The 14749-nt window shown below is 40.6% G+C and overlaps 2 protein-coding genes across 2 annotated transcripts; one reads left to right on the plus strand and one right to left on the minus strand.

The window, feature by feature from the left end:
* The first annotated feature begins 7251 nt into the window (after positions 1 to 7251).
* Positions 7252 to 7826, plus strand: LOC115627934. Its single transcript, XM_030523827.1, has 2 exons — positions 7252 to 7374; positions 7442 to 7826. Exons 1-2 carry the CDS (start codon positions 7252 to 7254, stop codon positions 7736 to 7738), a joined length of 420 nt encoding a protein of 139 aa, XP_030379687.1. The 3' UTR covers positions 7739 to 7826.
* Positions 7827 to 8829: 1003 nt separating this feature from the next.
* LOC115627935 lies at positions 8830 to 11512 on the minus strand. The gene is made up of 3 exons (XM_030523828.1): positions 11184 to 11512; positions 9356 to 9493; positions 8830 to 9247 (listed from the first exon to the last, which is right to left on the minus strand). Exons 1-3 carry the CDS (start codon positions 11510 to 11512, stop codon positions 8830 to 8832), a joined length of 885 nt encoding a protein of 294 aa, XP_030379688.1.
* Between the last annotated feature and the right edge of the window lie 3237 nt (positions 11513 to 14749).

Genomic DNA, 14749 nt, shown 5'->3' on the forward strand with positions numbered 1-14749 from the left:
TGGTGATATCGAATGACAATTTCCATTATTGAATTCCTTTTGAAAACGCACCGTTTCTATTTTCAGTTCAAGTTCAAAGTCATAAAAGTGATGCAACTTTTGCCAACTTCGTCGACCCTTTCATTTTATGTGAATACATTTTACGATTATTATTGTTATTATTTCACTGTCTTTCTTGTCGCTTGCACAAAGGCGACCGCAGATGCCGCACGCCTGTCACAAACAAATGTGACAAGCCAATCGACGAAGACAAAATATAAAATTTACATACAAACAATTGCAGTCAGCGGCTGCTGGCTCGCCGTATGGAGTTGGCAACGCCCTATAGAGATTGGGGAGGGGGAGAGCCGTGAGTCTTGTCGGTACCTAGTCAAAATAGTGGAACTTTAATTGGCGCATTAAGTTGTCGCTATGGCCTGAGACGATGCGTCGGCAGGTCACATGACTGCGCCCTTCCTTCCTACCGCACACTTGCTGATGCCGCTGGTTGGAAAACAACACAAAAGCAAAAGAGAAGAGAAATGGCATAACACAACGCCGGCAGCAGCAGCGACAGTAGCAGCTGCAGATACAGAAATAATAATAACAACAACAACAGCAACGAGCTCTGACAGCTATTCGCTTTTTGTTGCCGCCTTGGTTTGTGTAATCTAGTTTGTCAAAATAAAGTGCCAGTTACAACAACAACAACAACCCCAACAGCGATCATTATAGGGCGCGATAACGATAAAGTTAATAGAAAAAAATAAATGTGCAAACGCAATCGCAATCGCAAAGCGACAATCGCCGTCATCGCTGCACGCAGCATTGCTGAAAACTTGTCAGCATGTAATGTGTGTATGTATGTGTGTAAGTATGTATGATGGTTCGCCAATTATAGTTTGGAAATTAAATTCACTTTGCGAATTTGGTTTCTTTTGCGTGCAACGAACTAATCGCATTTAATAATTTTCAGTTGCTCCATGGTGCATTCTTTCTTTTATTGCTTTTTAGTTTGCATTCTTAAACTTCATTTAAACTTAAACACACATATGTATGTACATACATAGATTTTCTGTTTTCGCGACATCTTCTAATCACCGACCAATGAATTCATTTACAATTAAGAATATTTTAAAGGATATATCTATTAGAGAAACCTACTTACATACATAGTTCCTTTTGAAGATCCGATCATTGTAACAAGCTGGAACCGAATCAATCAAGGGCGTAGGCAGGGGGGAAAGGGGGGCATTGTCCCCCTATAAAAATTGTTCCATACAAAGTCGACCACACGTTCATTATTAGAACGCACTATTTCGCCTTAGAATGGAACTGAGTAGGATTTGTTGAAGTTTTTTTATTGATCATATGCATAAATTATTTTTTAAATGCATCGTGCATTATTTAATCAAAATTTTAATTTTTTGGCGCCCCTACTTTGGTAAAAGCTGCCTACGCCCTTGGAATCAACCCAACTCTGCATTCAATGGTTTGGACGGCAGTCGAAAGGCAAGACAAGTTCGTGCCTTAAGCCTTTTGTTTGCATGCAACGAAGACGACAAAAACGAGGCAGACCAATATCAAGTATTGCTCGAAATTCGATATAGTGCAGCCCCCGCTCACTTGTCAGGCAGCTGATCATCCAGCAGACGGACACTGGGTCAGGCCTCAATAATAAAACAATATTACTCACATGCATAAATTACAGTGGTCCGAAACTTCAATCAAGCTAAAAAAAGGTATACAAATATTTCGCCAAAAAAACCTACTTTAAAATATGATTTTGGAAATATAATAGAATTAAAAGCTTAAAAATATTCATGTGTTTTTGTTACTAAGAATCAAATAAAGTTGAAAATTGTGCAAAAAAGGTTAAAATTACGTTAAAGCTGAATTAAAAATAATTCCTTACAATAACTTTCGATCGCGATATGCCAGACAGTTATGAGTTATTATACTATATACATATATAAATTACAAATTAACTGATATTGTTCATGTTTAATAAATAGTTATATAGAGTTACTTCAAGTAATATAGTGTTAATATTTACATATGTACTCATAATTATAAGTTAATTACCAACTATATTCATATCTCTTATTGATCGAGTATGCGTTACATGTTTCAATTTAATTATTTTGCTGACCAACCAAATGAAAATATTTACTTATCTGGAATCCCTGTGGTAAGTCTAATCTGCAATCCACGTATCTGTTGTTCGTTTGGCTTTTTAAATGTATGCCTTTGATTTTTCATTAATGCTCGTACCTACGCAATACTTCGTCTGCTGTATTTATAGTAACGAACTACGTAAACAGTTTATTGACCAGAAAATTAATTTAATTGGGTCCAAACGAACGCATATCTTGAGGAAGCGCGCCGGCACTCGTGCCTTGGACCGCCTTTAATTTGGAAATGATAGGCCAAGGTCCAATTTGCTTAACTAGACTGCGATAACTAGATAAATAGTACATAGGACAGGTTGAATTAATCAGCCAAATAGTGCACACAAGTGGTTCAGCTTAGACTACACTTCCTGTATGGCACGAAGACGGCATCAAGTAGAAAAAATTAGAGGATAAAACGAGAGAGTAAGGCGGAAAAAGGCGAAGTATATTTAAGTTATTCTGCATAAGCTACAGCATTACAATTAAGAGAGCAGTCGAATGGCCGTGTGGACTGACTCAGATATATATGTATATTAACAACACGATCAGAAATATGATTTGGAACTTTTCTAGGCGACTTTCATTGAATTGGATCAGATTGAGACCACTGTGGGATGTCTGGCTGCATGTTTATTATTTATTATAATAATTGCATTGATTGCTGTGTCATATCAAAGCCAAAAGGGTAGGCAGACAGACATAAATGAAGATCGGCAGATGGCCCGATGGGCCGAATGAAACGGCAGCAACACTTTGGTATACAAACAATAATAATGAAAATATATGTATGTATGTATATGTATTAATACTGCTAATAATAATAATGCCTGTCAATCATTGGCAACGATTCAATGTGTCGATGGACAGGCAGAAGGTTAACATTAGCGTTAACGTGGGCCTTTTAGCCCGCGGCGGAGACGCAAAATAATAGAAAAATAATAATAATAATAATATTTGTCTACGGTTGCATTGTAGACAAATCGCGCGACCAGCAATGAAAACAATCGATTTGACGCATATTTGAATTTATTCGACTTGCCGTCGCAGCTTCGGCTCGAAGGTGACTTTTTGCCATTATGCAGCATACGAGTAGTACAATATATACGAGTATGTATGATTAACACTCATATGGCCGCGGCGTTGCAGTTGCCGATGTCGATGTCGATGAAGCAACAACAAGTGGCCGCCATCCCACAATGCTTTGACCAATGTTCTATGGAAGGTCAGCTCTGGGTCCAAATAGCCGAATAGCCAATGCATTGAAATGACTTTTGCTTTGCGACAGGGCCGGCATTTGCATGGAATTGAAAGCATTGCTACACATTTGATCAGATATTGATAGCACCGAACCAACTGCCAATGCTTAGCTCTTGGCTAAGTGGTAGTCATAAAATTTTGATATCCACCAAATAGTTTGGAAGTTCATTTTAAACACACAGTGGCTACCAGAAGATGTGGCCGTATACTCGTATGTCGGGGAATGCGATGAAAGTACAGATCAAGGAAAGGAAACCTCTTAGTTTGTCAGACTCGGAGACTGTTGCTCAACGACTTACGAATCTGTCGCAATTGGAGAGGAACTTCATGTGCTGGTCAGCACAACGGCCTTCTTCTTTGACGACACAACCTGCTTGATGCTGACCCTGAGACGTTCACCTGCCCTCGCCGAATGCTGAGTCTACGGCTTCGCCTCAGATTTAATCAGTTTTTATAAAACAAGGAACTTCAAATACGAGTCCAACTCCAACACAAATAACTATGGCTTTTTAATAGCCATTAAAACCCTCACACAATGCTCAATCGACTCGCTAAACACAAGGAGCTCTTGTGAGCGTTTTGATATGCCTCTTCTCTATTTCTCATGCCTTCCATCAATAGCAATAGACGCCTGCTGCTCCATAATGTGTCACGATTAGCGACCAATGTCCAGTCCGGTTCACTTCGTCAGAAATTTGTACAAGCCCATAATGTCTCAAAAATAAACAACAAAAAACAAAAAAAAAAAAAATAACAAAAAAGTTGTTTAAATGCGCAAATCGTGCGTGAAAATGCGCAACAACAATTGTTGCAGAGAAGCCTTAAAACAAAAGCATGGCATTAAGTGACAAAAGAGTTGAGCGGCAAAAGCGCATAAAAAACTACAATTTCCCTTTCTGATGCAGAAGGAAACAAAAAAAGCTGAAACTAAAACGAAAACGATTATGCTCAGTTGTTGTTTTAAAGTAGGTTTAAGGTTACCTGAAATCGCTTGACGAATGCTCAAGGTCTTGAAGACAACGAACATTATGAAAGTAATTTAATTAGGAAAGCCGCAGTGGAAACTCATCTATTGGAATTCAGACATCTTATGGTGGCAAATAATTTAAGTTACAACTTCTCACTAATAGAGAAACTACCATCCATTAGAACATATTTCTTGAATAAGCTCCACAAATTATTCACAAACTTTAAAACAACAAGCATTACAGGCGTAACTTAATTGAGAAACTAATCTATCGGAATGAAAATAATACAAGCCATTAGAATGGAATTATGGTGCTAAGGCCTAGTTACTTAATTCTTAAATCCGAACAATTCGGACATTTGCCAACTCCATTTATATTTGATTAATTGCGAAAGACATATACATACATGAAATAAACTTATGGACGTACAAAATGGACCTAATTTTGAAAAGCTTGGCCCTGACCTATAATTTTGAATTTTTTCGAAATCGGAATCGAAAACACGCCTGAGAAAGTCTTTATTAGCGTCCAAAAATATATTTTACGGGAAACGAAATGAGCTGCAAAGAACTTTTCTTTTTTGGAAGTAAGTATTAAGTATTTCACATTTGTTATGGCCTTGTTGGCAATCGTATTGGGAGCAATTAAACAGAGTTAACGACTTCCTACCCATCATTAGCGCACGGTAAAGAGAAGGTAGTGTGTTTTTGGGGAACAATAATGCGGCGAATTGTAGAGGCACAGCCCCTTCACCTATCCTTATCCCTTTGTATGCATTCATTCAGTCAGTCTGGCATGTGTTCGCTGTTTACCGGAACGGCGTGCAAGAAACCACGACGTAATTACACCCTTTAACCCAAAGGCAAGACAGAGTCACCTTCACATACGCGCTCTTAGGTGCCAACTGCATATGATAATGGCAATGATGAGGATGATGATGAAGATGGAGATGATGATGCTGTTGGCTGTTGGTCCGACTTGCTGTATATTTAATTGATGACAAACAAACCGCTAGACAATGCAACAACTAGGCCTTCAGTGCTGCCTGCTGCCTGCTGCCAGCTTGCTGGTGGCAACTTCATTAACAGACATGAGCGGGCTAAAAAGTCGTTGAGTCAAGTCTGGGCCAAAACAAACGACTGGCTTCACTGGGTAGCAGCATCTTCAAGGCACAAACGCTTCCTACTTGCATAAATTTTGCAAAATATGTACGCGATAGTGTTGCTTTTGTGGCACGGGGACGGGCAAAACTGACACACACACACACACACACAAACTGGAGAGCACGCCACGCCAATGCAACACAAATCATAATTTCAGGTAGAGTCGGGAGCCAAGCGATCGCCATGAGTGGCAACGAAGATGCAACTTTGATTGCAAGCCTCTTCTTCTGCAAGCGCCGCTGTTGCATTTGCAGGCATTGTTGCCTCTGTGGGTTTTTGGTTTTATGGTTTAGTCCGCCGTCCATTTGAACGTAATTGTTTGTTATTGCCGGCTGGCTGACTGTTTGGCTGTTTGGCTGTTTGGCTGTTTGGTTTATGGCCACGATTACATCAGCGTTGTAGCTCCTCATTGACAAAAATCCACAGCATCAGTTTTTCTGCTGCCGGCTTTGCCTTGTTTCCACATGTGCCACCACTATGGGGCGGCTGATTATGTGAGCAAATGGCTCGTCTTCAGGAAAAAGTGCTTTGTATTTCAGCACATAGAGGCATTATTTATCAGTCAATATGTACATATCCGAAAATACATACATACATACATACAGATACGAGTATAGTATTTAAAATCATCATGGCGACAAATTGTTCGATTGGAAAAGAAAAAGCGAAAAATAAAGCTAAAGAAATGTAGTAGCGTTCAGATAGCGTACTTCAATCTACAGTTTTGTAAAAAAAACGAATCTAAGACAATAACAAAATAAACAAAGGTATTGGCATACATAATTGGTGAGAGATTTCACACAAATTGGTCGCACGGCTCACAAACAGATTAAGCACATTTTATAACATTTTAAAGTTTATTTTGTACGATATGAGTGAAAGTCTTAATATAGTTTTAGTTGTAAATTTAAAAAAAATCAAGTTCGAAACGAACTAAAAATATATCAATAATGCGCTTCACAGTATTTTTTTACGCAATGGCGAAATCAATCCATACTTTTTCTAGACCTAAAAACACTTGGTTGGTTATCAAACTTTCAAGCTTATAGTAAGTTCCTAAAAATTGGCCCATTCAGCTGGTAATTTCAATTTGTGATTGATGTTTGCCGATGGGCGTGCTGGTCATGGTAATAATAACTGATTTTATTCTCAAGGTTTATTGAAATTTCAAGTACTACATATTAGCGCAATTTTTTTTATAACGATATTGGTTGTTAAATATTTGCTGGCAGCTCGCAGAAGCACATTTAATAAACACGATTACTTATGAGGCTTGTGCCGATGCTCTTTTACAAGTATACCCTGTACCCGCAGGGTAAAAAGGGTATATTAGGTTTGTGCAAAGAATGTAACATGCAGAAGGAAGCATCTCCGACCCCATAAAGTATATATATTCTGAATCAGCATGGCGAGAGAAATCGATCTAGACATGTCCGTCCGTCCGTCCGTCTGTCCGTCTGTCCGTCCGTCCGTCTGGATGAACGCAAGGATCTGAGAAACTATAAAAGCTAGAATAACCAAAGTTGGCTGCAACTCTGCTTGATTGTGTAACGCTATTGCTATCTCGGTTGCACCAGGCAGTTTAATGATTTCTTTTGCTGGTCTGTTCTAACTGTCAAAAATCATTATTGCCTGACAGCTAGAATCTGATTGTCTCTAAAAAATAGGGCTGTGATTAGTTAAAAAAAATTTTTAATATTAACGGTGAAAATGGAAAACAAGAATTCTCAAAGGAAAAGCTTATTTGTCACGTGTCCTTTTATTGACATACATCAGGTTATCCGCTATCGACTGTGGCATCACATTCAAAAGTGTCCTGCAAACCCGAACTGGGTGAGTTATACATGGAATAATAAACTGTCGCATGTTTAAGATCGAACTGTTGCTGGGATATATCCAGGTTGCCCTAAATTCTGCAACCCCATCGGAGGTGGTAGCAGAAAATATTCCGCCTGCCAGCAAGTCGCCAGAGCCACAACCACAGCCAGTAAAGGAAGCAAAGGCCCCAGAGCATCCCCCAAACTTTCCAGAAGTTGTGTGTGAAGATTGGGATGCAGAGCCGCCTGCAGCCCCGTTCGTTTTAAAAAAGCCCCGGAAAGATTTTGGGGAAATGGTCGTAGGCATTATTCGTTGCCAGTCGCGGGCATTACGCCGACATTTTCGCGAAAATGATATCTTTAAAACGACGAAGGAATAGAAATCAAATGACACAGATGATAGCTTTTGGTGCCCATAAACAAGTAAATAATACACCGATTACACCAATTGGCCTCAGGTCTTCAAATGCCAACAAAATAATTTTTGGTACGTTTTTTGAAAGAGTCCATCCTCGTACTAAAAACAAGCTTATGTATGCGATAGTCTTACAGACTTACACAGAAAAACGTGCCAAAAGCCATCTGGAAACAAACTACACCAAAGTATTCAATACGAAATTTGTGATATATTGAATTACTGGAAAAAGAAACAGTAAGTTTATTTGCATGTTCATCCACAACCGAATATACCATAACTATTATATGTGCCAGGAACAAAGAACTGCAGCACATGGAGGCGCTATGAACACTAATACTAAGCTCGGTAATGTGATTACTGCTTCAGCTGATATACAAAATATGAACGGTGGGGAAGCAAGGAAGGGTACTAGCAATTATTACTGTTGCTGACGAATCAAATAAAAACAAATTTAAAAATTAAATATACGAGTATATTAAAATAATATAAATATCTGGCTACATCCATTGGGAAAATACTTCTATAAAATCTTGAAGCTATGTCGATCTGCACATGTCTGTCGCATCACTTGTCTCTTTGTCTGTCTGTATGATCGGAAACATCTCGCAAAGTATAATAGGTATAATTACCAAACTTTCCATGCAGGTTGTTTGAAGTTCGGTAAAGTTAAAGTTTTATCACCTCTTTTGTAGTTTTACAAGTACGATTTTGGGTCATCTAGTCAGTTAATATTATTAAGAGAAAGGGATGTCGAGCTTGTCTCTAGGCGATAGTATTATTTTTTCAGAATTCCTTTTCTGTCTCGTTCTCTTGGCCAATATTGTAGACTAGTGCCAACTTTCGGTGTCCCGTAGATTTGGTCGAAAGAGAGTATTTTACTTTAATTTAAGTTACAATAAATAAAACGTACATATATATTTAAACAAAACTTTAAATACAAAAAAAAACAATTAAAAAGTAAATGCCATAGACTAAAAGCTAATCGTCACTTTCGCTATTAACTCCGCATCACCTCTTTACCATCGTCCTTCCATTAGATGCTCGTCATCTCACTTACTGTGCCCCTGCTAGTGATTTCTTTACGATGTGTCGTGGCTGCAGGGAGTCGCGTTTGAAGAGACGTAGCGGGTAGGCGAGCGTGTGCTGTTGGGTGCCTCCTGGAACACCTGGGATGCGGGCCAGTCTGTGCTGCTGTAGAAGACGCACCACCTCCCAACTGGGTATGTAGGAGTCGAGCAGCGACTTCGACGCACGTTCAGCAAACAAATCCGGCGTGGGATCCGGCTGTGAGGGGCGGAACGGCTTAGCATAAATAGACGCATGTGCGTTGGGTCTGCGGGTGGTGATGCTAATAAAAGATGGCGGGTAGGGCAGTGGGATGCGCGGACCGGACGCATAATTGCGTTGGTGTGGTGGCGCATAGGCGAACTGTTTGGACTGCACAAACAGTTGGCGCGGTGGCGCCACAGAGCTGGGTGGTATTGGACGGCGCAGCAGTGTCGTTGCCGTCGAATAGGGCAGGCGCAGATGTAGAGGCGGATGCAGCGGCAATGCTGATGGCGAAGGTGGTGGTGGTGGCGGTGGCGGTGCTGCCGAAGGTGCTGTAGGATGCTCTTCCAGTCCATTGTTGCCCAGGTAATGGGCGCCAGTAACCTCATAGGGCACAATGGGCTTCAGCAGCGTAGTGGAGGTGGGCGGTGTGGGCGCGGGTCGTGTGCTGCAAAAGATGGTAAGAGAGAATAGCGTTTAACGAACTGCTCTTATCTAATCGCTAACTCTTGTGTTTCTATTGCTGTTGTTGTCGTTATTTATTATGGCAATTTCGTTTACCAGGCACCGACGCGTCGTTGTCATTTGTCGGAAGCCAACGGCTCCAGGCGATCAGCATCAACGGACGATCGTGAGCAACTTGGCGGCTCTTGGGTGTAATTTGAGTTCGCCCGGGAGGTTTTTTTGCTTTTAGCAGGCCGCCCGCATGTTGAGCGCAGCATTTCAACACCCAGCCACCCAAAACACCCACCCAAGCACCCAATCAGACAAGCACCCGGCGGTTCACAAGCGACCAAAATTATACGGAATTAGCGTAAACACCGTTAAGGGCAAAGAGCGATGAGCAATTTGAGCTCATTTTCAGGCAATTCAATTGACAAATTAGAGCCAAACTCTCAGTGGGTTAAGCACCGCCCAACCACCCAACCAACTAGTCGTCTAGCCACCCACCGATCTCCCATTGCACCAGCGGGAGAACGAGCTGCAATTTCGTCTGTCAATTTAACTGCGGTCTCTTTTTTGTCCAATTATAATTATTCGAACACTTCCAAAGTCTGGAAACCCACCTAGCAGAGCCGATCAAATGGGAATAATCGCACCTGTACCGCAGTCCATTTAAAAATCAATTAAGCCAATACAACACTTATTTGCGATGGTAATAAAGTACAATGAACAACTTAGGTGGGGAAAGATTCATAGGAAGAGTTAGCACAAAACTGAGATGTAGCTTCGCCACTAGTTTGCAAATGGCAAAATGAAATCAATACTCTGCCGGCTTTACTTTTTTTATTTGAACGCTTAACAACAAATTTAATAAAACTCGCATTGCTATTTATGAGGGACCCGATCGAACGCCTATTGGGTCGGCTCAGTGCCCTCATTGTTCGCAGACCCATTTGATTCATTTGGTTCTTTGAGCAGTCGCTCCAGATCGCTCGGAGTTATATTGGCTTTGTAGACTCCTCCCTCTAAGTTAATGGCAATGTTGTCCTGCACACAACCGTCTAGGACAGAGCGCACAAAGCTGATAATATCCTCGTCCAAATCAACGTTCAAGAATTGGGACAATCGGCCAGCCACGTCCTGAATATGACCCTGACGGTCCGGCATGTCGCAAAGTGTCAACAGAATAAAACGGCGGGCCATTTAAGTATGGGATCGTAGATGGAAATTATGTTTTACCAAGAAAATACGATCCGAATGTGTGCAGTCTACGTACATATAGGATAGATTTCAGTGATGAAGCATATATCAAAGACAGGCTGATAACCGGTACACGGTACACTGATTGTCCAATATAACAGAATACTCTTTTCTTATTTGTAAAATCCTTGGTCACCTATGTTTATATCTTTTTAAATCATGGTTACAATCTTTTTGTATGTATACAAACAAGTATACTTGTAGTACATCTGTTCTGGGTTCACCAGAAACATCAGTAGAAGAAAGACACTTGAAGCTTTTTTTGCAATCGCAATTTAAGGCACTGGTGAGGCCGTAAGCTTTCAAAGCTCAACTTAAGGCGCAGCTTCGCAAGCCAACGGATTTATTTGACGTACCAAGCTTTCGTCGCTTTCAAAAACTCACCAAAGCTTTGGCAAGCTTCTTAAGCTCTTAAAGCTACCTGAAAGACTTACATGCCACTTGTAGCGCCAAACGGCGATAACAACAAATACGCGTCCGACAGCTGTAACTGATAGCCGCCACTCAGCTGTTGGTGCTGCAACTGCAGTTGCCGCACACGCTCCAGCCGCGCCGCATCCTGCACATAGCTGGGTGGCACACTGGGCGCGGCACTCGGCCGCCATTCGTAGTGTGTGGGCAGTGTGGGCGGGCGGTTCAAATCCAGTTGCGTCGCATGAGCTTCCTGCTCGCGCTCCAGATCCTCCAGTCGCAGCTGATTCGGAGTGCTGTCATCATCGTATTGCGTCGTTACCCGCAGCGCCGGCCTGGCCGCGGGCAACATTAACAGCAGAGCAAAGAGCAGCAGCTGCGAGAGCGATGGCTGCTGAAGAGAGAACAAAAAATGATTATGCTAGCTACACAGCTTCCTGAAAGTGCCTGTGAAACATTAATCCGGTTCAAAGATAGCGTTTCTGGCGGATATTTGGCATATTTTTTGTGTAAATAGAAATACTTTATATCATAGCCCTAATAGGAGCAATGGGGTAGCAGTTCGATTGATATACAAGGTTCGATGTAAATTTAACTTTTTGAACGATAGGACACCTGGTAGGAATATCAGTTTATTAATATTACCCGTGTCGCTAACAGATGGCACTATCTCGCATACATACGTACTATATATTTCTGAAATATTGTATACATATAGTATACCCAAAACGAAGTATACAAAAAATGTAAGGCAAGAAGTAAATCTTGCACCGCAATTAATCAGCCATCTATAATTTATGGCAACCATAAAAGTTGAATTATACAAATATACATATACTTGTCAGTGATTTGATTTATTTAGTTGCGTTAACTTCCACTACTTCCTAGACCAGTTGCGGATCTTTAATCTCATATTACGATTTCAATAAATCGATCCATTACATTTTCTTTCCAACTAGGCAGCTATTTTACCTGAACAGTGCGAATATAAGTAGTACGATAAACAATTCTAATCGTAAAATAACAAAATATAGTGTGGCTTATATTAATAGAACGTGGTAATACTAGTACAAATATGTCCATCCCACCAATCAAGGATACCCTGAATAAATGCTGTTTATCCGATAAGCTGTTGTGGACCGATTCGATCGTTTGCCAAAAAGTAACCAGCTGGATTAGTAATTAAAAGAGGCAGAGACAGACATGTCTTATGCTAGGCTCATGGGATTGAACAAGAATGCGCAACACATGGCGTATGCGCAATGTGAAACGACACCTGCAATCAGCCAGCTAGCTGGGACGATGAATGATGCAGCCAAAAAATGTGTGCCCGGCTACAGGTGCGGCTGCCACTGCCACCGACACCGATACCGCCATTGGCCGAACAAGTGATGCAAACTAGTTTACTGTTATGTTACGGCTATGGTCATGCTGATGGTGAAAGGTTTGTCGTTTAATTTTATTTTGCCATTTTATTATTTTTGCGCAGCTGCCTTTCGCCTGGCACGCCCCTTTGGGCCAAGCTTGGAACTCTGCAAATGCGAATGCGACAGTGACTCTGACTCTGACTGTGGTCGGAACGAGCGATGCGTTTAATTGAGTTTTCATTAAACCAAAATTTGTATAATTTTCATGGCATGGCTTGGCACGCCGCGGCATGGCATTTGGATTTGGATTTGTTTGCCATTTGTTCGCCGCCGCTCGCCACAATTAAATGCTTGGCGAGACAAATTTTCTGTGAAATTGCTGGCAAGTGAATTTGCGGAAAATAAAAACAAATAAAGAGCAAGTCGAATGCTGGCGACTGCTCAAAACGAAGTCATTCATCTGGCCTAATGCGAGCAGGTAATACTTATTTGTTGTTGGTTTCATGCTTCGTTCGCTATTTGATTGGAAAGCGGTAAATGAGCGTAAAATTTGCAACATTGAAATGCTAATAGAAAACCCATTCAGATGGCTTCGTTATGCACAATTGTGTGTGGGAGTGTGTGTGCCAGTGGGTGGCTGAATGGCTCTCCACAAAGAGCACAAGGCCAAGCTCAGACTTAGACTTGGACTCTGATAAGCCTTTCTAAAAAGCCAATAAGCTAACGGCCATTTGTCACGCCACCAAAAACCAACATCACCAGCACAGTTGCAATTGCAACATCATTGCAGCCGAAAAATATTCGCATGAGCGCAAGAAAAATAAAAAATGAGTGAAAAAATAACGAAATAAAACTAAAAATTCGTAACGAAAACTGCAGTCGGTTTAGATTCGTACGCAACAGCGGCAGCATTTTTTACTCGGCTTCTGCTTCTTCTTCTTCATCATCTTATTTCGGTCAAACTGCGTTTTATGCAACACATACACACATAAACACACATCGCTAGCAAGCGCCACTGATGATGCCACAACCACTAAAAACGAGTTGCAATTTTGGCACAAACTGAAGCAGTGCGTCGTCCGTCGGTCGTCAACATTGGCCATCGTTAGGTAGGCGCCTTAGCCTCTAATTAATGCCGTCAACGATTAGCTGGGTCAGTCGAGCTAATGATGCCAATGACAACGACAAGGAAAATTGCAGTCTCAGTCAACCCTGCCCTCAGCCCTCGAGTGACCGAAAATTGTGCGACTCTTTTGTGTGCTCACACAAAAGACTCAAGGCACGAACTTGACAGCAACACTTCTTCAACAAGCCCCACGTACAGTTGCATGCACTTGTCGATGTCAATCAATCAATAAATATGCATAAGCTGTCATCGGACATTGTCGGACCACCATTATGCTGAGCAGCGAGCAGCTTCTGTGCGCTTCGAGTGTCATTGTGGCGATTGAAAGGCCTAGAGAATTGAGCGCGTATACCCACTAAGAGAACTCTTTGCCACAAGAGATTGTTCAATATTTCAAATAAATAACGGAATTGCAATGGAAATAAGTGAGCTGAACAATTAACGGACTTTGCAAAAGTCCAACAATTTGTTTATTTACCAAACAAAAAGGAATGTGAATGGAAACGCTTCACATTAAAAGGTAACAATTGATTTGACCATTCGCGTGTAGGCTGGAAATATTGCTCAGCCAATTCTCTAAGAATTCCTATAACTTCATAACAATAAATCAAACTTGGAGTTGATCGAAAATGTGTTCACCTCAAGTTAAAGCTTTATAAAAAACTTATAAATCCTTTACTTGTAAAAAAAAAATTTAATTAAATGGACTGATTTTTTATGTATCAGTTGTGTACTACCGATGCCTATTTTTTGTATTCTCTTTATATCATTACATAAAATATTCCAGAATAAAGCCGATCAGACATATCATAAATCTATTTAGCTTAATTTATGTCCAAAATTAATGTTAATAATTGAATTCCACATCAATGGCTTTTTAAAGGTAACTCAAAGAAGAAATGATATCTTAACAAAAAAACATAGGTATCATTAGATTTTGTTTTTAATTTTAAGCTTTATTGCTTAAAAATTTAAAATGCAAGCTTCAGCTTCTAGAGCCAGGATGTAAAATTCTAACAATATTTTCGAGCTAAATTCCAGCTTTAAAACTTTACAATTAATAACTTGAATGTAGGCCTATTGAATTAGTTGAGGT

This window comes from Scaptodrosophila lebanonensis, unplaced genomic scaffold (genome assembly GCF_003285725.1).
Source record: "Scaptodrosophila lebanonensis strain 11010-0011.00,11010-0021.00 unplaced genomic scaffold, SlebRS2 tig00000098-arrow-pilon, whole genome shotgun sequence".
Lineage (NCBI taxonomy): Eukaryota > Metazoa > Arthropoda > Insecta > Diptera > Drosophilidae > Scaptodrosophila > Scaptodrosophila lebanonensis.

Bases quoted from the DNA above. Each gene is read 5' to 3' on its own strand.
- LOC115627935 (XM_030523828.1), bottom strand. From the start codon at position 11,512: ATGTTGCCCGCGGCCAGGCCGGCGCTGCGGGTAACGACGCAATACGAT. The intron at 9,494-11,183 runs GTAAGTCTTTCA...CATCTTTTGCAG, and splicing joins TTTGGCGCTACAAGTGGCAT to CACACGACCCGCGCCCACAC. The intron at 9,248-9,355 runs GCCACCACCACC...AATACCACCCAG, and splicing joins CCTTCGGCAGCACCGCCACC to CTCTGTGGCGCCACCGCGCC.
- LOC115627934 (XM_030523827.1), top strand. From the start codon at position 7,252: ATGGAAAACAAGAATTCTCAAAGGAAAAGCTTATTTGTCACGTGTCCT. The intron at 7,375-7,441 runs GTGAGTTATACA...GGATATATCCAG, and splicing joins GTCCTGCAAACCCGAACTGG to GTTGCCCTAAATTCTGCAAC.